Raw genomic sequence first — 24,356 nt, 5'->3', positions numbered from 1 at the left:
ATATATATTTATTTTCTGGAACTGAAATATTTGTGTGAATTGCTTTCACTGATCAAAACAGGCCTCAACTACACTGATCAAAACAGGTCTCAACCATGCAAACAGCTGTTGGTTAATCTTCGTGCACACACCTTGGAGCTCTAGAATCTAGGTTTCAAACACAGTGGTATCCATCACTGAAGCTGAAGGACACTTTCTGTTGGTTAGCACTTGGGCAGAAGTGCAGCATTATAATCCAGTCTATTGGCAAAGCATGTCCATTTATAATTCTGAAGTGAAACCAATCCATGACATGTGCCTTACAAGATGATTTTGCATTATTGCTGAGTAACCACAAATCCTATGTTACTGTGTGATCCACCAAAGGTGTTCAAAAGCTACAACTGTTCATCAGTAAATGAAAGGTTTCCTGCTGCTGTTGTTGAGGTCAAATGCAGTGACTGGTCTGTTCCTGTAGCTTCCAAAACTTAAAGAACTTCATGTACTTCACTACATGTGTAAAATCTTAATTCATAGAGTATAAAGAAGCACTTAGTCATTGTAACTATTAATAGATAAATCCTGCAAATTTTTCTTTATTAAATTAATGATTCAGCTCTATGGTATTGCAGTCATACAGTATTTGTGTTTATATTAGCAGCAGCTGTACAATAAAACTACTATGCATATGTAAAGTGATAGTAAATCAGTGATGTTAGAAAAGGAGAGGATATTGCCTTTGGCAACACCTCATCATTGAAAAAAATAAGAGTGTAAGAAATATATTTTTACAGTGACTTATTACTTAATGATTTCATACATGCAAAAATCTTCAGGTTTTGCATGCAAAGCAAAAAAATATACAGTTTTGTAGACTTATCGTACTAACTTCCTACAAGACGCAAACTATGTTTTTATTTATAGATCTCAAAAATACCTAAACCAGATATAAAGCCTTTACTGAGAATTAAAATTTGGCAAGGAGATAGTATATCAGGTTTAAAATATGTATTCCCATCTTAACTCATCTAACCTCTCACCTCTACACTGCAGGTCAGCCTACAATGTGCACTGCAGCGCCATGCTGAGCTTCCACAGCTACCTCTACCTAAGTACAGCACCATGCCTGTGCTAACTAGCCTCACTGAGAAGTAAAGATTTATGAGAAACAGGATGCATCAGTCTTGGTTCAATGCTGCACTTAAAAACAACCTGCTTCCCAGACTGGAGGGTCTTTCTCCAAAAGGCAGTGCATAGTCTGTGGAGAAATATCATCTAGTTTAGCTCAATGTGGTTACCAGTAGGAAGAAACTCCACTGTAATGTGCAGGCCACCGGTAGTAGCTGATTCTTTATTCTTTACTTGCATGTAAGACCAGTCTATACCCTTTGACCATGCACTCCATGATGTTCAAAATGATGCAGAGAAGCAAAATTGTGACAATAACAAAAGGATTTCTGGACAGCAAGATTGAAGTTTATTTGGGGAAGAATGTCCCTTGCTTTATGTATGTGTTGTGTGCACTTGCACAATTCTGGTGACAGGTCAGAGCAGGAATGTGAACTTTCAGACACCCCTTAACTGTTGAGATTTTTTTCATCTTTGTTTTCTTTAACTTGTCTTTCAATTCAGACATTTGAAGAAAGCAAAAATACAGAAATTCTTCCCAGGAGACTTTAAAATTTCATATACATTTAACAAACACTTTAAATTATTAAAAGTGACAGTTAATAATATATACTATGGATGTTTGGCTTCGGTTGCTGATTTCTCACACAGGCCATGAAAACCTTATCAGAACTGAAGCATTCCCATCCCAAAAGAAGCAGAAGATCTTTCAGCACTGATTTCTTGTTCTTGCACAGAATACAGAATCTTGAATTGGGTTTATGAATAATTCAGTGGGTCAGGTGGGAGTCTGAAGGAAGCAACCTAAAGTTGTTCCTTAGATTCTACTCTCTCAATACACACAGTTTAAATTATGGAAAGAATCCTGTGTTTTAAACCTTGTGTGAAACTATCTTTGAAGATAAGGGAAACCATACTATGGGTCCAAGATTTAATTCAGCGTTTCAAACTCGGATTCAACTTCAGTGGAGATGAACGCTGAAGTACTGTAATACAAAGCAGCTTACACAATAACCCCTATATTATGGAGCAAACAACCACAATGCAAAAAAGCAGGAAAATTCATGATGGAAGAGGTGAAAATTTCCGCATAAAGTAGCAGGAACACAAAGTAAACCTGACAATCATATATAATTGTACATCATTATGCAAGCTAGAATAATCTCAGTACTTCATACAACAGTGTTGTGAGACAGTAAGGAAAAAGGAACTCCATTCCAAATCCTTTTATTTTTCTTTTAATAAGTAATTCTGACAAAGGGTTAGCATCTCTTACTACTTTAAACTAAAGAGTGACTGTGAAACATCATAATGGCAGCAGTACAGTGTCATACCACATATTACTGCTGAATATCTTCAGTTTGACTGTCTCTCCTTTAACATACTTCTTTCTTAAAAAACAAAACAAACCCCAACCAAACAAACACCTGCCTATTTTTTGTTTTACATATAACTCTGGCAGAAACTATGAATTAGGCTTAAACAGAATTTATTACATATTTATAGTACTTTAAAAATACTTTAATTTGTGATGTATTCTTTAGAATTACATCAGAATAGGATCCTGATTAACCTCTTGTGGAAGTTGATGCCAATTTATACTCGTTGACTAACTCTGTTATTATTTCTATGATTATGGAATAGTATGCAACACATTTAAATAATTTTAAATACCAGTTTTAAACTGCAATTACATTTTCAAAATTATATGATTTCATAGTAAGAAAAACCTGCACACAGCTGGATCATCATTCACGTGAAATATGAATAATCATATGAGTGCATATAACACACTTTTAGTAAAAATGTACAGTTGATACTTTGATTTTGAACCTGTCACCTTTTTTTTTCTCAAAAAGCAATGAAAGAACTTGTTGGAGATGAATTATACCACTTCTTAGTAAAACCAGATTTTACCTGAATCTGAAAATTGGTGGATGAAAGCAGTTTCAGACTGCTGAAAGAAAAATTAAAAGGCCAAGACCAGTCATATTGAAATTTAATATTCTATTTTTCTTCAAAACTGAGATATAGAGAGGCAATAAAATATAGAAAAAAGCTGAAATAGTATATGTGAGTTACACAAAAATAGCCTATCATGAGAAGCCTGTTTGACCACCTTCACAAATTTGCTATGATCAATCAGTCTCAGGAAATCATTACTTTGAGTTCATAATTGCTACCTGAACATCGGTTGAGTGAAAAGAAAGGTGGAAAGGTTAAGATTAATCTCAGGTTAAGATTATTAAGGAAATTCTTTTTGCAGACATAGGAGCAATTTTGAATAAATGCAATTCTAAAACCCAAGAGAAAAATGTAAACTAGGAATGCTAAACTATGAATCAATATTAGAGTAGAACAAATATGAAGTGGCTTCTAGGCTGAAAGTTATTAAAGAAAATTGTCATATGTTCTTTTACTGATGGCACAGTAGTGCTTCGACAAACTGTTACAGCCAGTTATACAAGAAAGACAAAGCGCCTCAAATATTTAATAGCAGAGGACATATACTTTTTATGCAGAAAAACTACACTTATATTTTCAGCACAACAGAGTTGAAAAGGAATGAACAGCACCTGTAAAAGGTAGCAGAGTGCCTAAATTTAAAGATAAAAGTTGAACCTGTTTCAATGTTCCTCCAGCAAAAGTATTATGCATTAAAACTGACAGCAACGTAATTTTGCAAAATGCATAATCACTACTATATACTAATTCAATCCATCTGCATGTGTTGGTTTATAGGTTAGAAAAAGGCCAACAATACAAGTATTTGTCTAAATAAAAAACTGTCAGTGCTTGCATTCCCAGGAGATACAGAAAATGCATGCAGGGGAACTGAGCATTAGCCAGTACTTGCACAGCTAATAAGCAAATACAACTGTAGGTGTGTTGTCAACTAAAGCTATTCCAAGAACATGTATTTTTTATGATTAGAACATCAATATAACAACTATGATGAGCTGAATTTTAATTCTGGTAGGTATTTTTTCCTTCTATTTTAAATTAAAAAAAAAAACAAACCACAAACCAAACATGACTTTTTGGTTATGTGAACAAAACAGTGTTATCTTTAAACACTCTCATATGTAATTTCGCTATAAAAAATAACTAGTAATCTGTACATGAATGTCATCTATCTCCACTCTGTCATCTGGCAATTGAGTAAACACACAAGAAACTTAAGCTGTGTGAAAAAAAGAATAATGTACCTGAGGTACAATTTTGCTCTTGCTTGTATTCAGTAAGTACTCTTACCCAGTGTACTCTCATTCGTGATTATTACAAGGACAATTTAATTCCTGCAAGGTTCTCTTGCATTATTCTCTTGCATCAAAAGGAGCGTGACCAGCAGGTCAAAGGAGGTGATCCTGCCCCTCTACTCTGCTCTTGTGAGACCTCACCTGGAGTATTGTGTGCAGTTCTGGTGTCCTCGACATAAAAAGGACACGGAACTGTTGGAACAAGTCCAGAGAAGGGCCACAAGGATGATCAGGGGACTGGAGCACCTCCCGTATGAAGATAGGCTGAGGAAGCTGGGGCTGTTCAGCCTGGAGAAGAGAAGGCTGCGTGGAGACCTCATAGCAGCCTTCCAGTATCTGAAGGGGGCCTATAGGGATGCTGGGGAGGGACTCTTCATTAGGGACTGTAGTGATAGGACAAGGGGTAATGGGTTAAAACTTAAACAGGGGAAGTTTAGATTGGATATAAGGAGGAAATTCTTTCCTGTTAGGGTGGTGAGGCACTGGAATAGGTTGCCCAGGGAGGTTGTGAATGCCCCGTCCCTGGCAGTGTTCAAGACCAGGTTGGACGAGGCCTTGGGTGATATGATTTAGTGTAAGGTGAACCTGCCCACAGCAGGGGGGTTGGAACTAGATGATCTTAAGGTCCTTTCCAACCTTAACGATTCTATGATTCTATTCTATTCTATGATTATCCAATAACTAATAAAAATAGCATGTTTGTATATAATATCTAAACTGCTGTTTATGTCCCTGATCTATAGATTATTTTTCTTCTTTTGTGAACTTTAGTTGATAAATACATATCACCTAGTCATAATAACTCAATAATTGTATTTAGGGTGATCTGTTCTGAATGCTACATTGCAAGCTTTCTAGGAACACAAAAAGGGGTTTTATGTAATTATGTACACAGAACAGTTTGAGAGCTGCAGGAGGTCAGAGAATTTCTTAAACTGCACCGCCATTTCATATAGACCTATATGTTAATGAACCAAAAGTTAATTACCAAGACAGTTTGCTCTCACCTGTATACGTTCAACTTCTAAAAAAGTTGCTGTTTGGAAGGCTTTTTCCCATAGTGTAAGGTCAGACTCTAGTTCCACAGAAAAGTAAAGATCTTCTCCAGATTCAGACTGGACACTGAAGCAATGTTTCCGCCGGTCCAGTAAATCACTGTCCTGATGAAAACCTGAAGTTATATAATCTGGCATACATCAATTAATATTTTTAATTGCAAACATCTATGCCTGAAACCTAGCATTTAAAAATGGCATTTTTAATTATACAGCACTGTAAAAAACTGCTAAGAACTGAGGAACTGAAAATTAGGGGTTTGGTCTAAACATTGACATTTCAATAAACAGGACACCTATATTCAGAAAGGTAAAGAACATTATAGAAGACCACCTTACGTTGTTCAAGGGAGCTCTCTGGTGCAGAGAACCAGGAAGTTAAAGTGACCAAGAATGGAAATATTTAAGTAAGCAATAGTAGAGTAAGCACCATTTTTCTCTTTCTTTTCATTCAGTAGACATGTGACAGACCTGCTCAATAAAGCCAGTACAGAACGCACTCGTAAAAGTTCCTGTTTCAAAACAGCTTTACAGTTTCTAGAAGAATCATCTATGGAGGCAACCATGATGATGAAAAACAGTTGCTCAGATTTTAAGATGACCAGTCACTACGAAACAGTAGCTTTCATTACTTCCATCAAGGCCTAAGCCTACTAGCTCTATAGAATTAAGTTATGGATCAAAAAAATCAGAATGCACATAGGCTGTTAGATCTTAAAAAAGGCATTTCCAAAAAATTAATCTTCTCGCAGATTTTTTTTTTTTCCAAGTGTACAGAGGGCTTTGTAGTTTAAGTGGCCAGATGTAGCTAAAAAATAGCCTATGTCCTATGATAAATACTTTTGTCCTTTTTTTCCTCTCCATGTCTGCCTTTCCTCTAAAACTAAAATGTCAATTCTGCTCACGGTATTGACAGCATTCAAATAAAGAGGTCATAATGTCTCTGTTGTTGTTAAAGGCACCTAAGCTCTAACGCATACTCAGCCTCAAAGCTCATAGAGCAGTACCACTATGACAAATGTTTAATCTTGTGGTTTAATCTTGTGTAGCAACATAAAGTATAATCTAGTGCCTGACTATACAAACCCCATCAGCAGGAACTGGATGAGTAAAAGTACTGACTGACCCTCACTCCTTCAGGGAAGAAAAGCTACTTTGTGTAGTGTAACAGCACTTCTTGTCTAACAGGTCTTAAGCAGGGTCTTAAATTACATCTCCAGAGCTACACCTGAGTGAATGGGCCTGTTGGTTCATAACTGAATGAACTATTCAGTGTGGAGTCTGAGTGTAAGGTACGTAACTTTCCTAAGGAAAGCTTTACTTCTCCATGGCTACAACCTCAGAAAAAATTAAAAATATTTTTAACTCATCTTCAGCTATTCTTGACAACAGTCAGTAGAGAGCAATTAATTATTACTAATGCAAACTCTTAAACCTTATTTGAAACAAGACTACAGGACTATGTGGCATCACAGGAATCACTGCCATTAAAGCAACTGAAGTAATATCCCATTTTTAAGTGGGAAGAAGTTTAGTGCAGTGCTTGATTCCAGAATCCGTATCTCTTTAGCTGGGTGCAGTTAAGGTTTGATGCTCTTAAATTACATTGTTAGACTTTCCCATTCTTACAGTCTTTTTTCCTATTGAGAAGAATATGCTGGGTATGAAAAAGGAATGAGTTTTTGTGTAGACTCTGAAAAATTAAAAGTTTTAGTGAGATTGAGCTCTGTTAGAATATACTTGAAAAATACAACAATCTCAGAAAAGTCTTTTAAGTGATGAAATAAAAGCTTGTGCATTTTATCAACATAGCTAGCAATAATTGTATTAGATTTACTACGCATTACATCAAACCTAGAGGATGAAAAGAGGGAGAAGTGATAAATGGGATCCACAATATTAATCCTTGGTTTTGCTATTTATGATAAATGAGAACATTGTTTTAGAAAAGATCTAATCAATACTAGGTAGCATTTCACTTCAGTGGTTTACATATAAATTTTTTTATAATATTTCACCTACTGCATCATACTGTGACACACACATAATGTACTCATTTATTATTGGAATTTACATTTTATGAAGTTCTTATTTGGAATGAAAAACAATTTATCAATTCCGCAGAAATAATAATTTTCCACAGAAAAATGATTTCCTTTTTTTTTTTTTTACTAGTTCCAGTGCATGTTCTAGTGATTTTGATATCAATAACTATGGTTAAATCCACTGTAAGAAAGGTTCAGTCAAATATATTTAAATGTTGTAATTAAAAAAAAAAAAGAAAAAAAGACATACACATAAGGTATTCCTTTCTTTCTTAGTGGTATTTCTTTCTACTTACAAAAATAAATAGGTGCAAGGTTCTGTTTAGTACTGCTTCTGCTCCTTTTAAATTTCTTTAGTTTTTCATTTGTTCTCAGGGTTTTAAAAAGTGAAATCTGTATTCCAAACTTATAGACCTAACCATGTTTCTATTTGTATAGAAACTGCAGGAAGCAACGCATAGGCAAAATTAAAGATAGCTTTCTAAATGTTTTTGTGAAGGCAGGAATTTAAAACAAACTTTTTTCTTAGGAATCCAACTGAGAATTGTCCAAAATCCTCTGTAAATTTAAGACAAACTTGTCATGAGTCTCAAAACCAGGTATGGATTAAGCAGGAATCTTCATTAACTTTTAACACATGATTATTTCATCTGAAATATAAAATGTTAGACTAACCTTTTAAGAATCTGCTAAGACCCTCTATTTTTTATAATCACCTACTAGCCAATGATGAATATGAGCCAATTTCATGTTGATTTTTTAAGAACTCTTCCATACTTTAATGACTAGGTATACCATTTACCCCTGATGTTCTCACTGTGAATTATTAAAGATTCTCTGAAGAGGAACAGTCACAAAACTTGTAGCATTATGTTCATTCCCTACTGGAAGTAGTCCTGCAGAAGGATGGGCTGTGAGGAAAGTCCTCAGCTTACACCCAGCTTCAGGGTAATCCAGCATCTCTGCTGACAGGATGGTATGACTCCTGCTTGCCTAATTAATAATGATGTCCATGTTAAGTGAGAGTAATAAATTTGTCTAAGGGACCAAAGCATGGCTCATTAGGCAGGTCCTTTCAAATTAAGTCAGAATGCTTCTTTATCACTAAGTAGTGACATCGCCTTCTCTTCTGCAGAAGTAATCTTTTCCCTTTTGAAAGACTGCCCTCTCCAGAAGCACTACTGCTCCTTTTTGATTACTCGTGTCTTTTCATTTTATGCACGATGAATGCACTCATATTTTGGCTATTATTTAAGAGCACTAAGATGCAACTTTTACTATAGCTAGTGAGAGTCGAGTTGTGCTACAAAGGTCTGTACAATAGGAAACAAAGCTAAATCTACCAGTTTCATGATCATGGCATGACTTTTACCCAGGATGTGCTCAAGAACTGTCAGGAAACTAGCTTACCTGTAAAGTTCTATGTAATATAAAGACTAATTTGGTGATGGAACTGTAAATACTAGTGACACTGGAGAGCAGTTTTTGACATGAACAACAATTCATGTAAGATGTTCAATCCTAATCAGAATTGCAATCCTAAATGGACAAAATAGATCTTGACTTTTGAGATAATTTTATTTCAGCTGTTAAAATGAGGTAAATATTAATGATTGTGATGTAAATTATAGCAATTTTTAATAATATACAGATAAAACAAACAAAACCTGTTTTCTTTTTCTGACTAGACAGTCCTGCAAAAAGAAATCCATCCAATCATAACTGAAGTTCAAACCTAACACTTAAATTATCTGAAGATAAAAAGCATTCTCCCATTAGTTCAAGACTCCAATAACTCCAAGGCAGCTGTGAAAACTAACCACATCATGCCTTTACACTTGCTGGCATCAGTACCGTTATTATTTTACTGTTTGTGTATACTTTCATTCACCAGCTCCATCTACATAAACATCCTTCTCCATAAGCATCCTTTTTTCTAAAGAATTCTAATGATCTACTTCTTTATCTGAAACTTTGGTTAACACTTTTCTTTAGCATTGCCATTAGTTGCTATGGAGATGGTTCTAATAGCATTTACAGGCAGCAGGGAACAGATTCACTCCAAAGTGAAAAAAAGATACTGCTTCTCCAACACATCCTCATTAATCAAGTAATGAATTAAAAATGATCCATGCAGGCATGCACGTGTTTGTAAATATCTCATCTTATGCAGATACTTCTCAATTTTGATGTTAAAGAAACATACCAAAAAAAAGTTGAAATTGCATGCGTGTATATCTATCTATCTATCTATCTATCTGTGCATTCAAATAAAAACAGAACAGCAACTAAGCTAAAACTGGACAGAATATTTTTCAATGTGCAAATTTTATGAAAATATGTTTTCTCAAGGGGACAAAATAATTGTAATTACAGGATAAAAGGATGAATTTCAGTTTCAATTACATTTACATTAGAAAGAGCTGTCTGCTTGAGAGAAATAGAAACGTTCATTCCCTGTAATCTATGAGGTAGAGGAGTAAGCTTGAATTACTTTCCTATTCTGTCTGAATAGGAAAATTAATTTGTTATTCTGCCTGACTAAAAGTTGATGCAGTATCAAAGAACTTAATCTGAATCAGAACAAGAGTCTGAATGCAAGTTTCTCCTGACCTAGTGCCATAGTCGTACCTATTTCTTAATGACCCCACACAGAAATGTGTTTATTTTAATTCCAGAAGAGGAAAATTTTCATTATTTTCATAAAATAGACTAATCTTTTGGGAAAAGAAATTACTCTAATACCTTCCAGAGAAGTACTGTTGGTTATTTTCTGCTAAAGGAGAAATATGAGACTAATATAATTACAGAGATAAAGAAGTGTGTTCCTCATCTGTCTGGACAGTGATTAAGGTTTTTGTACCTTTCCAGACTTTGAGGCATCATTTGGTGGAAATTAAGTTTACTCAGAAGAATAAACATAACGCTAACAGATAGTAATGGTAAAGAGTGATTCTACCTTTTCATTCTGAGCTGTTGCTTACAACTTTCTCAGATTTAAATACTGGTAGGTGGGCATTTTTCTACATTATTTTCCTGCCTGAGAATATTTTTTTTTTATTTTCACTGTTTTTTTAAAATTTTGACTATAAAGTTAAAACAGCTGAATCAGTTATGTGAAATAAATTAGGAAAATTAATGAAATCATTCTGTCCACAACAAGCGGAACTGCTTCTGAAACTGCTTTTTGGATGGGAGCAAAATTTTGTTGCTATTGAAAAAAAAAACACAAGTTAAGCCCTACTGAAAAATTTAGATGTTCTTGGCAAAATTTGGCTGATAGCATTTTGAAATTTTCATGCTGAACATGCTCCATTCCCATTCTGTAAGAGAAGAACCTTACCTAACTACTTTTCCCAGCTGTTAGGGGATGTTATGCTACTAGCCATGGGAAATGAGAACGGGATACGCTAGAGACTAGCTGCCCCTTCAAGAAGGAAAAAAGAGGATCTGACTCGAACCCATAAGTTAGCAGACAAATTATGTGGAAGAAAAGTTCCTGTAATTCTCATATGGTGAAATTTTTGTCGGGTTTCCTTTCCATTTTTAGATGCATTAGCTTTAAAGGTAGGAAAAGGACTTTTAAAGGTCAGCTTCACGAAGGACACATATTGGAAGGATAAGAATTAATTCTGATAAAATAAAGCCTATAAAATTACTCACCAAATTGATTATTCATAATAACAAAAGCATTACTTACATGACTGCATACTTTTTGGTTTGGCTTTTTTCTTTTTGTTTCAACAGAATTCCTTACTCAAAGAGCTTTTCAATACATTATGGCAGGCTGAGAACAGATTAGGGTAGCAAAGTGAAAGTATTTGTGTTGGATTACCAATATGTCAGCAAATTGGTATCAGCAAATGTGTTAAAGATTATACTTTACATGTACTTAGTGATAGTGCTCTTAAAAAAATTCAAAAGTGCCTATAGAAAAGAAGTTCCTATCGTGAAACAACAAGATAGATAAAAAATTGTTAGGAAATTAATATTTCTGTATTCAGTGTTGGTCTGACTGTTGAGAGTAAGTAATATGTAGACCTCTGCCATAAAGGGAATGCACCAATGTGAATTTTGAACAGCTGCTCCTGAGTTTATTTCATCTAAGGAATGGGACACAGATCCAGTGGAAAAAAAAAATGTGATCACTGTTACATGAAAGCTTATAGTCCTAAATTATTTATTCAATGAAACTGCAACATCTTATGCTAAATTTAATTATTGCAATAGTCAGAAAGAAAGACGGGAAAAAACCTCAAATAATTAGTGAATGTGAGCAAAAAATAAGAGCAAGTTGATAAATTAGAGAAAAATACTACACAAAAATCTACCCAAATTGATGGATCAGTACATACTAGTGGGTAAAATACAGAAATATGCCATCCCTCCAATCTTAAGAAATGCTCTGATTAAACTAAGTCAATGAATGAAAACCTCAAACTTTGGATAAATATTTAACATGGGGAATGCAAGAAATATATTTGTCCTTCCCAAGTACCCTTATTCAGTATTTATACTTCACACTTTATTTCTGTTCCTTTTCATCATGCCTTATATTAAAAGTTGAATTTGGCTTTGCCTTTCAATGATGTTGCAACACCACTGTCAGTTTCAGAACTAAACAAGCAAGCAATTTCTTAGAAGATGGAAAATCTGATGCCTTTAACCAACTGAGACTGCAGGAATCATTTAAACATATATTTTCTGTATCTGTTGTTCTTTTTATTTTCCTCTTTGTGTTTTTCTTCTTATTACTTCCAGGAAGCAGGATCAGACTCTTAGATTGGCAGCCCCCAGTCCAGACTTGTTTTTACCAGAAAGGTGACAGTATTATAACCTAATTGCATTAAGAAAAAAAAAAGTCCAAAAAGTGAGGGGTTTTGTTTGCTTGTTTTGAAATAAAAAAGAAAAACCTCTAAAGTTAAAGGGAAACAGGAAAAGCCTTGCTTAATAACTTTACATTTCAAATATTGTTTTTCCTTCCTTTTCTGAATCAAATAAAAAGTTAACAATCCTTTATACAGTTGCAGTTGGCATGTATCTAGTAACACTGTCTTTTTGTCTTCAAAAAGGACACTTGCATGCTGCTATAGAGTTGCAGGAACATACACCTTTAACATACAGAATGTACTACATTTACCCAAATTAACACACCACAGATTAGGGATTGTATTACTGCATACATGCTGAAGAGAAATGAAATGACATTACATACAGAATCACAGATAACGTGAATGATCAGGCTGGAGATGTGGTCATCTATTGCTTATCTCCATGCAAGGCACCTACATACCATCTTATGCTTATAAAGATCCAGAGATGGAAATTCAGTGGCCTCATCGGGAGCTCTATTTTAGTACTGAATAACACAGCATCTGAAAAGTTTTTCTTTATTGTGTAACTGAAGCCAACTTAATGATGGTCTTAATGCCAGTGGACACGGAGATAATTTAGGACTTTTACTATTTTTTTATAAAACAAATGTAAATTTACTTAGACTGGGAGCAGATCCTCTTTGCTTTGGAAACAAAAGTTCTTAAATTTAGAACAGGAGATAAATCAAACTTCAGCTGCTTAGAACTGAACTTAGAACATAGCACTTTTCCCAAGAACTGCCACGTAGCTAAATACTGATTGAAAAATCTAATTTTAGCTGGATGCAGCATTAACCTATTCAAAAAAGGGATTCGTTACTTATGCCTCCTAAGCAGTTTTAAGCACGTGTGGAATCACATCAAGATGCAAGTCTCATCCATTGAGTAACCTATATTACTAACAGACCTCAAAATACGTTCTATACCTTCACTTTATATGCTTATGTCTCTGTTGGCATTAATTTTAAAATTTATCTGAATATATAAACATTTTCAGAAGTTTCCCATGCTTTATATATTATATATCATTCTTTTCCCACACTTTGACTTATTGGTAATGGACAATGAAATTACAGGAAACCAAACAGGAAAATTAACATTAATGTGTTTGGGGATTTTACACACACTAATAGCTAAATAAGGAAGGAAACACAAGTCTCCTAAGACACCAAGTTGGTCATGATTAATGTAGTAAGAAAATTGTAGCTGACTGATGCAAATGATACCAGCTATAAACACCAATGATTCAACATCCTGACATATTGCTGGCATAGACTTCCTTTTCACAGTTATCTTCACATTTAATTTCAGAACTGATCTAATACATGAATATGTTTTCTGGTTTATGCTGAATGAAGTGTCCTCTTTATTGTAAATCTCCAAATATTTTGCATGACACACGAAAGATAGAGGACAGGTGACTGAACAACAGAAAGCATTTTCTCACAATTAAAAGGAGATGCTTGGATGAAGCTGAAAAAACTTCATAACTCAAGCAAACAAAGCAAACTTGCTTGCAGATAAGTGTAATCTTTTACATTGCTCTTCATAATTTACCTGAAAAATCTAACAAATATTTTTCTACCCCACACACAGAAAAATTGCTTAAATATTTATTTACCAATTTATTAAACATACTTACATCTTGTTAAATTATACACTTATGCATGCATGCAGATGTACACACACTCAAAATACACACATTAAAACTGCATATCAAAAATATAAGAGGTACCAAAAAGACATATGCAGGACAAGGCCGTCTGCTCATTTCTGAAGCTGGTGATTTAAGTAACTGCTTTTTTTTTGAGTGTTGAATATTTGAACAATCTTAACACTGGAATTAGTTGGCTCTTAATGAGGCTTTTCCCCTCAAAATAGAGGATAGGTTGAAATAAGCTTCTTTGAGAATAAATTAAAAATATATATTCATAGTAAATTCTACCACCAATTCTGTTGAAAATGACTCATAGATGCATGTTAATGTCAGAAGTGGTATTGTTACAGTATCTTGCCTGAAAAATTGCTTAACATGGATCACAAATTTTCATCCACATGCTAGTGTCACTGTCCCACTATCATCAATTTGAATAAAACTGGTGGTAAAAAAAGAAAATGGTTTAAAAGCTATCAACGTCTCTTACCAGTACCTTCCGCTAATTAATCAGCAGAGCTTGTACAATTTCTAACTTCTTCCCAATTTGAACTTGCCTGACTGATTTCTACTTCCTCTTTCTACCAGTTTCTTTTTTAAGTTAAAGAATTCTTCAGTATCTCTGTTAAGGTACTTCCACCCCATAATCAACAGACCTACTGGATTTTTAATGAATTACTTTGTATGCTTATCAATTTATGCATTTATCCCCTCCAGGCCTTATGTTATTTGCATCTCCATAAATGTCCTTTTACATCAAACATAGTCCACTGCTGTTTGCCGTTACTTCACAATGAATAATTTAATCCTATATAATTAAAATGTGATTTTTGTACTCAGCCTGCTTTACCTACTTTGCATGTCAAAAATATTATTCCAACAAAAAAATCTTGACAATGAAGTGCTTTATACTTACAGATATATATTTATATATATAGTATATAAAATTTTATAATATATATATTATATACACTATATATATAGTATATATATTTTTGTAATATATATACTTACAAATATATATTTTTACACTGTGCTACTTTAAAACCTTTTCTACAGAACCTTTCTTTATAAGACACTTTTGTTTTGGTAATGTATGAATGTGGGTGTCAGGGTTTGGGTGTTTTTTATTTGTTTTTACTATCTAAAATAGTAAATATTGAATTTGTGGTAGCTAATATCTGTAAACAGGAATTTCTCTCTTTCTGGATTTATCTCTGTCCAATGACATGTGATTTTTGCTTTTGGAGCAGAAACATGAAATAATTTTATCTTCTCAATTTTCCTGACAACAATGACATGAACTCTGTCTCTGCCATGGAAGAACAGGAAATGCAGGAGAGGGAACACTGTGGTAGAAGAGCCAAGGTTTCTTTTCTTCATTTTTTTCATAAGGTTTCCTGAACTATCATGCTATCTATCAATCTCTGAGAATATAACGCTTCAAACCCTGTTAGCCTGCCCTTTTGCAATTCGACTCTTTCTCTAAGGAAAACAGATTTACAGTGAAAGTACCATCTGAGGTACTATAGAAGGAAAGAAGTTTGAAGATGATCACAAGGCACAGTGTAACTTTTTCTAAGTTAAGTTGCCTCTGCTGCAGCAGTATCCATAGGGCTTGTGTCTGGAAACACACTGTTAAAATTGAGACATTTATGATGCCGGAATAAAAGCTGAACAAAACCCTGAGTTTCTACAGGGGTTCAGTGTAGTAGTAGAATGAGAAGCTGTTTTTCTTGGGTTTACTTGCCTTTATACTTATTGAAACCAAGGTTAAGTCCTATAGTACCTACTGTACAAAACTAGAATATGGTGAAGATTAATACTCCAGTATCAGAAGCTGTAACCTGATTGTAATGGTTTTTCTACTTCCGTTTTTTATTATTTACAGGTTTTAGTCATCTATAGAACTTGTCTGAAACATTTCAACACTTTATAAGCTTGACCATGTTTACAGAAATAAAGGAATAATAGAATATGAATAATGCAACAAAGAAACTCAGAAATTATACTCCTTTACCACTTAAACAGGAATTGCCTCTCTGCTGGGACATCCTCTTTTAACACAGACTGAGAATGAAGGGTCTACACCTCTTCCCAGACACGTTGGGAGAGACGGATGATAAGAAAAAAACATCTTTGTACCCCTTTCTGTGCTTCCACACAACAGTGCTAGGAAGGGATTTGTTGAAGTTTTACTGCTTTTTGGACTTTTTCCTTGGCTGCAACTTACTTTTGCTACACAGCTGAAGAGAGAAAAACATCCCTGCATTGCTATACAAGAACAGGGGATAAAGGAGGGGGCAAAGAGAAAAGTGAGTGAAAATGAGTGAATGAGAAGAATCTCAATGAAGGACGATGGCAGAAGAAATTAAAAGAAGCACATTTAAATTAGAGAAAACTATATGGCAATGAGTCACAAAGAACAGTTGTCCTGGCTCCAACAGGACTACTTCTCAGAGAAGAGGTAGCTTGGTGCTTCCAGAGGTTACCAGAAAAAAAAAAAAATGCATGTCACAAGTGAGATTTTTTCTCTCTCTCAAAGTCTGACCATGCTCTAAGAGTGTTGTTCATATTACACCATCAGTGAAATGTCTTCAGTGTTTTCCTGTTTATTCTCTCTCTAGATGACCACTACTAAAGAGTCAATGTTTGCACACACTTGGGAGTTAAAGGACGTAACACAGCACTGGGACGGGTTGCATTTAGGATGTTCTCCTTGACAAAGATTTCAGACCTCACAGTCAACACAGCAGTAAAAGAAATCCTTTCGCTTATCTGTTCCAGATTGCTAGCAGAGAGGGTTTTTTTTTTCAGACTATAAATTTCATTTCTTATTTTTGATGTCTCTGATGTAAAAAGTTTCTGGATGTTATTGAGATGTTCCATCTGTAATCTGCCTCCCTAAGGAAAGTACAGTACATCTGTGTGACCTACAAAAACTAAGAATGTACAATATATGTCAGGATAAGTCCTTCCCAATGGGAAATACTTCTTTAAAATATGATTTTTCATACTTTCTTTTTTCTCTGCCTAGATGAAACTCCCCAAAAGACTGAATTACCTTTTACATAATTTTGACCTCCAAAACCCAGACCCGGCATACAGAAGAAAGCACTTCAGATGAATAGAAAGAGACATTGTTTTCATTTCTTTTTCATTTCCTTTTCTTCTCCTCAAGTTTTAGATTAAGAAATGCTTAGCATCTGGAAAACTGGTTTTCATTTAAGACAGAGAAAAAGCTATATATATTAATTCTGAATGTTCTCAGAATTAAAAATTAATGTGCAATAATGACCCTATTCAATTTGCTACTCATAGCTTTAACTTTCTAAACATATCTTATTATCTCTTCCTATTTATTAAAGTTAAGGCTGAAGAAAATGGAAAAATAAAAGAAAGGCTGAAGAAAATGCAAAAAATATAAAAACTTTCATAAAGGTACTGCATACTCTAAAAACTGCTCTCACTCTTAGTGAAATTTAAAAGCAATGAAATTGATCCCTACTTCTTTAGCTTCTCACCTAGAAAATGAAACTGGTAAATGATACTGGTTAAATGTGACATTAAACTAAAGCTATAAAACACATACAGCATTGTGGAGAAATAAAATAGTTTCCTAGCCAAAATCAGTTTATTTCGAATTTTGCCATGCCTTCACATTTGTCTCTGTATGTAGACACCAGACTTCTGATACTGACTTCAAAGGGAAAAAAATGGATCTCTTTCTGTAAGGTGGTCAGATGCAGTTTCCAATTGCAATGTTACACTTTGGATTTTCAACTGGTGTGACAAAGTGATAATCTATTTTATACTTTTACAACATACCTTGAGAATTTTGCACATTATCTCATAAACTGAAAACGTTTTCTCAGCTCGTGTCCAATCCCAGGTTGTGACCTTGGAAAAAACACAACAAACAAAACAAACAAAAAAAGGAAGTGAAGTATTTTTCCTTACTTTAAGAACTAATTTTATTAAAAAAAAAATAAATCTATCCCTAAACCATTTACATCCAGTATAATGTACACAGAAAGATCAAGCATTGCCTCAGGGCAATAACTACTGGGGACCAGATTTTTCCATCCAGGCAGCACTTACGAGTCATCCTATCTGTCTCCTTGTGCTCCTGTCTCTCCAGTGCCCTTTCATGCAGGCTGCTCTATGCTGAATGATGAAGCTCCCCTGGGAACTGGTGTGGGTTGCATTGAGAACCTGAGAAGATGCAGAGCTTGAATTCCGCTCATAGAGACTTGACTATAAGAAGGCATATTTTCACCAATTCCCTCCTCATAACTGCATGCAACAATTTGCATTGTCACCTATATTTTTTTGCAAATCCATAAACTAAAGTTTCCAACCTCGAAATGTCCAGGACACTTACCCCACATGCTTTGAAATCCAGGGAGAAAAATGAATAAGAAACAAGAGCAAATATATTTTTCCCTTTTTTAAACTGAGACCTAAAATTTAACAAACTAAGATTTGAGGAATAGTCAATTTCTCCTTTGTCTTATGATTTGACAATTGGTTTTATCAGTATTAATTTTAAGCAGCTATTTTACACACACAAAAAATTGCACAATGAGTTCAATACAAGCAAGAGTAAAGGTTAAGATTTAAATAAGACAGAAAGGGATGGATGAATATATTCAGTAACGGAAGAGTCAAGATGATATCACAGCAATCTATAAATTACTTTCCAAGGAAACTTTGAGAATGAAAGGGTAGAATTATTCACAATCTCAAAAGACACAAGAACACACAACAGAATGCAAATTGAGGCTACATATGAAAGAAATAAAATCTTAATAGAAGTTTTGAATAGTGGCCCAGCTCCAAAGGAAGACAGTTATATCAACTGCTAATAACAACTGTTAAGCAGGATGAAGAGGCCATTGAAGTCTGAAGTTTATTTGGTTTTCAAGATCCAAAAATATAAAGTTCTTTGAAAAAGATGTATGAGACCAACTTATCTTTTATTTAAATAGAAAACAATAGACTAAGAGTTTAAGAAGCAGTTGGGAGATGTGATGAAGAACATATAAAATGCTTTTGTCAAGGAAAGGGAGGAAGGGAAGGAGGAAGGGAGGAAGGGAGGAAGGGAGGAAGGGAGGAAGGGAGGAAGGGAGGAAGGAAGGAGAGAAATGAGGAGAGGAGTCTTGCTACAGCTCCACTGAGCCCAAAACACCAGCCACACAAGCTGAAGTCATATTACCCTATTGGGAAAAGTTGTTACTACTGCTTCTGAAGCACAAAGTCATTCAGAGCTATGTTCAAAAGCTTACTGTAGGTTCCAGACTTTGGGGAAAAACATCAGAGTTCTCCCTTCTCTGCATGTTTTCTACTTCTGTTTTTACTTATAAAGGGACTTCTTTTCAGGTAAAAAAAAAAAAAAAATCCTTTTTCTATATAAAGACATGTGCAGAGCAAAAGCAACTGCAGAATTAAGAAACCCACAGAACCACAGAAATTGCTTGCCCTGCTCATTTTTAATATTTTAACTTAAAAGCTTGAGTAGCAAAAGGTGTTGGCAGCTCTTTGTCAATTAAAGTTCATTCTCTGTGAGATTTCCAACTATGAAGTGTAAGAAAGTGAAACCCACCAGACTTGGAAAGTAGAAGTACTAACAATCAAACAGATAAAAAAACAGGGCAGAAGAAGGCTGATGATACACACTGTTTAAAATGTGCTTCCCTAATGTGTTAGACTTTGGCAGAAACTAGGGAAACATTTTATTTTCTGGTTCAAAAGTTGGTAGCACTTCTGTGTTCAGAAAACAACTAAATCCAAGGAATTTACACTGCAAATATACTTAAAACTGTTTTTATAACTACACTTTATGCATCCCACAGAAAAAAGCTCTGAAACTGTGGCATTGTGTGTTCTTAATCTTTTGTAATCCCTGGAAGAGATGAATATATATACCTGTAGAATAATGAACATAACTGCATGTGTTCAAATGTCCATACAAAAACCAGGATTTTATAAGTCCTTTTAAAAGGCTTACTGCAGTCTGATAAAAACATAATCTTGCTGGGCATGTAAGTATGCAATTATTATATATACATTAGATGTTTTTAAGGTAGGTCAACAGGAACTCTTCCTCTTTTTGTCCTTTAAAAAGTATGTTTGTCATTTTGCTTCCCTCCTACTCTGTGCAGAGAATATATTTTTCTCTATGCTTGAACTGCCTATTTTGAAATAAGAACCAGAATCTGGAAAAACAAAATCATGTCCAGCTTGCAGCTCAACTGAAACAAGACCTATAAAGACTTCAAGGATCAGTGGCTTGTCTCATACAACAGCAGCTTGCCAAAATTGTCCTAACTCACATCACCATGGTTCATAGCTCTAATATGAACATGTTCCTCCAACATCCTTTAATCGTGAGCTATTATCCGTTTACCCAACAGCAGTATATTATTCCTAGAAATTTATGACTGAATCCTCAGTAAAGGGGCTTGTAGTTCCTTATGTAGTGCCTACAAATGAATCTTCCTCTTCAGTATTGAACCAGAGGTCTCAGCATTGTTTCTGCTTCTATCCAGTGTCTAGAATGGAGGTGGCTTTATTCGAAATAGGAAGCAAATGTTCACGTAGGTCTGCCAAAGCCAGGAAAGTTGCTTTTGAATTAAGGTGCTTGGCATCCTAATCTGACATTTTAATCCAATCCTGAATAATATCCACCAACAAAAGCCAACCCCCCATTACTAGCCATGTGAGAGCCAAACTCCAGTGAACCACTAGTGAACTAGTGTACCAACACTGAACACATGAAGTTTTCAGTTCATACTTCCGTCTCTCTTGTCTTTCATATGTTTTTAAACACTGTGCTAAACAAACATGAACAGTGACTGATGAAAGATGCACAGACTTGCAAACTGGCTTTGAACTATCTCGGGAACAGGTTGCCTAGAAAGGTAGTAGATGCCCCATCCCTGGAGACAGTCAGCGTCAGGTTCAATGGGGCTCTGGGCAACCTGCTCTACTTGAAGATGCCCCTTCTCATTGCAATAGAGGTTGGACTAGATGACCTTTAAAGGTCCCTTCCAAGCCAAACTATGCTATGTTTCTGATTCAGGCAGGAAGGGATACAGCCTGGATCCTGCAACACAGGGTTTAGCAGCAGTCAGAAAGGTCACCCAACAAACAAAATGAATCCACATGACTGTTGCTGGTATGGTACTGCTACCGGCTCCTTCCCTACTTGCTTACAAGTTAGCTAGATGGTTCCTCTGTTTACTGTGGTTATGTACCATAAACAGTGAAAGTAAATGCTCAGTATAAGACAAAATATAAGCTAAAATTTTGCCCAGTGTTGCCAGTCAGATTCCAATTAATATATTTAATCTAAACAATTTCATTTGCTTCCCTACCTTCTTTTTGATGCTTCCAAGCAGCATAAAAGTAACATTCCAGATGAAATCTGAATACAGAGATATTGTCATTTCCACAGATGAAAAAAGCTTTGATATTTCCCCAAATCTCAGAAGTTTGACTAGAATGATAGTTCAATTTAAATCTAACCACCTTACTTCAGGACTGCTCTGCCTGCCAAAGGAAAATGAAAAGCCCCTTTTTAGCACAAGTAGATATCTGTTGCATTTTTCTAAGTTCTTAGGTAACTGGGGGAAAAGAAATTCTTGCTAGATGCCCAATCATCTGATAAACAGCTGTTTTCTGTCACTTCTATACCACATACCCTGGAACTTTTCAGTGCTGTAAGTTGCAATCTTGTTAGCTCAATGAGTGGTTTTCATTGTGAAAGCCTTGCATATATTACATGAAATTATTTTACTTAATAAAATTTATTCCCACTAAGCACGTGAAATATACTTACTGGAGGTGCTATAAATTTATACAGGGAAGATCCCCTAAGTGCTAGGAACTTTGGTGTGTACATTCGATCCTGAAGGGAGTCTTGTTCCCGTTCTTCCGTCCAGCCCATGTAGACTATCTGACAGAAAAATCAATAGTGTTGACAAATGTCTCAGACATTTTCTTCAAATGAATTGCAAATATTCCACAAAAGTAAGCTGATGTCCGTCGAATTTTACATAGCTACTAATCTAGAACCACTGACAAAATTTGGTGTACTGGCAGTTTGCTTACAATCACATACTTGTATAAGGATTCCTGTTATGACAATCCAAAAACATCAGAACAAATATTTATTGTACTAGCAACAATAAAAATGCCAAACCACATACTCAAGGGATGTTAAAGGTCTATTACATTATTAAAATCTCCCTGAAATAATTCTGCATATTTGCTGCCAGATTATGTCAGAGGAATTTTATGCAAGTGAAGTGTAAGGAACCACTAGGCAGGAATACAAAATTAAGTGGCTGTTGTTACACTGCTATGTAGACACAGTCTCCACATACAAATTCACAATTATGTATTAAACAATGTGACCTGACAAATTTTATTTCCAAAAAACATCAAGTTTATTTTTTCCCTTCTGAAAAACCCCTGTATAGGCATTTTCAACCTCCTTCCTTAGGAATAGCAAATTAAGACTGTTTCCAGACACTATTTTGAACAGGCTTCATCTACAGCTGAGAAATAACCAGACTGCTGTGGACTTTTCCCACTATTTGAAGGTCATCTGACAGAGATGCATGAACTAGAACTTACTCAAACCCATTTAAGGATTTAAGTCCCTACCTATCCATCTATTAAGTTGGAGTAATTTAAAATCAAATCCTTAAAGAGAAACGGTATGAGTCACCACTAAGCCAAATTCTCGAGAACATCTGAACAGGGAGCAGACGCATCATGCAACTTCTGATTTATACTCATGTCATTAGTAATAAAGTAAAATTTCCAGTGTGCAATGGTACACTACTTATGGAAAATAAATCAACCCCTATTTCATGCAGTGCTGTTAATGGAATAAATTTATTTTTAAATCTCTTTGTGAAACTGATGTCTAAATTAACTAGGCATAGGGCGTTCTCTGTCTCTAAAAGTCAGTAATGAATATATAAGGAAAGAAGTTTTGGAAATAATAACTGTAACCATATTAACAGTCAATGAGTTAGTAAGTTGGTATAAATGGTATAAGGGTACCTAAATGGTATAAATGTACCTAAAATGAATTTTTGTACTGCATGTTTTAGCCTTTGAGATTTTGTATGCTACATACTTTTTAAAAAGTGCTTTACACAAGTTTATTTTATTACTGTTAGGAAAACAATTTTCATCAACAGGTTTTCATGGAAAAATGTTTTTGTTTCTGGTTTTGTTTTTAATTTTTGGTTTTGTTTTTTCTGTTAGATCTATTGTGACACACATTGTAACAATTCTAACAATTAATGGCTTTTTCAAATCCCCATGTATGAACTACTACACTCCATTACAGTTTATGAGATATTTTATGGTCTATAAACAGAGACAGGGAGAAGGTTCATTCATCTGACACTTACACAGAAACCTCAACCTTTAATTATTTTACCAAAAGGAAACACTAACACTTTAATATAGTCTCAGGTCTAATAAATAACAAGTGTTTAAATATCTGCTTGTTTGGTGACTAAACAAGTGCATAAAACTCAGAAAGAAGACAGATCTGTACAATACTCAAGAATCAAGCAGAGTACTCGACAGTATATTGTCATGCAACAACTAAAAAGCCACTTTCTTTGAACCTCATTCATTCCTGAAGAGATAGTCATCAAAAAAAAAAAACACCAAAACAACAAAAAACAAACAAACAAAAAAAACAAACAAAACAAGCCCAACAACAAAAAACCTAAACCAACTGACTGGTACAGTAAGAGAAGTTTTAAATTATTTCAATTTAACATTTATTCGGGTTCTCTTTTTCTGTGGTTTCGTATGTTATTCAATATAGGACAAGCATGGATCCTCATCACTCTGACTTGGTAGGAATCTGTAGAACTTCATGACTGAAAGGGGCTATGCAGAAGAGTAAAATGAGTATAAAAGAAATGTACAAAAGTTTGGCACATTTCTCTTTCTGTAACTGAAAGAGAATGAATGATCTCTACTTTCTAGGAATTGAGACATTTATGCTTTTAAGTTAATTAAACTGAATAGATTTAGTTCAATCTCGATCCGTTTCATTAAAATCAGATACACAGTAAGATATCATCTTGCCTAATATTGTTTAATATCACTGTAGCACTGTATGCAATCTGTTTTCAGTTAGCATTTTTCTTTCTCACATTTCTCATTTCTGCATCTCCTATGACTCCTACAAGTCAGTCATGCCCTGCAGATGCATTGATATTTCAAATTTGATTGCTTTAATATTAAAGCAGCCACAAAATTTAAGGCAATTGCTCCTTTAGGTATTTTTCCCTTGTCTCTGTAGATCATGAGGAGAAATT

The 24,356-nt window shown here is 34.7% G+C and overlaps 1 protein-coding gene across 6 annotated transcripts in view; it reads right to left on the bottom strand.

Moving 5' to 3' along the window:
- Positions 1–24,356, bottom strand: part of SNTG1 (syntrophin gamma 1) — a 320,400-nt gene that overhangs the window by 24,806 nt on the left and 271,238 nt on the right. For all 6 annotated transcript variants that reach the window (XM_057397761.1, XM_057397760.1, XM_057397759.1 and 3 more), the window contains 3 exons: positions 21,839–21,955; positions 17,824–17,895; positions 5,375–5,527 (listed from right to left, as the gene is read on the bottom strand). In XM_057397761.1, coding sequence (XP_057253744.1) covers positions 5,375–5,527; positions 17,824–17,895; positions 21,839–21,955 — 342 coding nt within the window. The remainder of the gene's footprint in view (positions 1–5,374; positions 5,528–17,823; positions 17,896–21,838; positions 21,956–24,356) is intronic.

This window comes from Pezoporus wallicus, unplaced genomic scaffold (assembly GCF_028554395.1).
Source record: "Pezoporus wallicus isolate ANWC-B61680 ecotype Strahan unplaced genomic scaffold, APGP_CSIRO_Pwel_v1 contig_227, whole genome shotgun sequence".
In the NCBI taxonomy this organism is placed as follows: domain Eukaryota; kingdom Metazoa; phylum Chordata; class Aves; order Psittaciformes; family Psittacidae; genus Pezoporus; species Pezoporus wallicus.
Note: the sequence above shows the minus strand (reverse complement) of the source record. Positions and strands in the feature narration are given on the sequence as shown.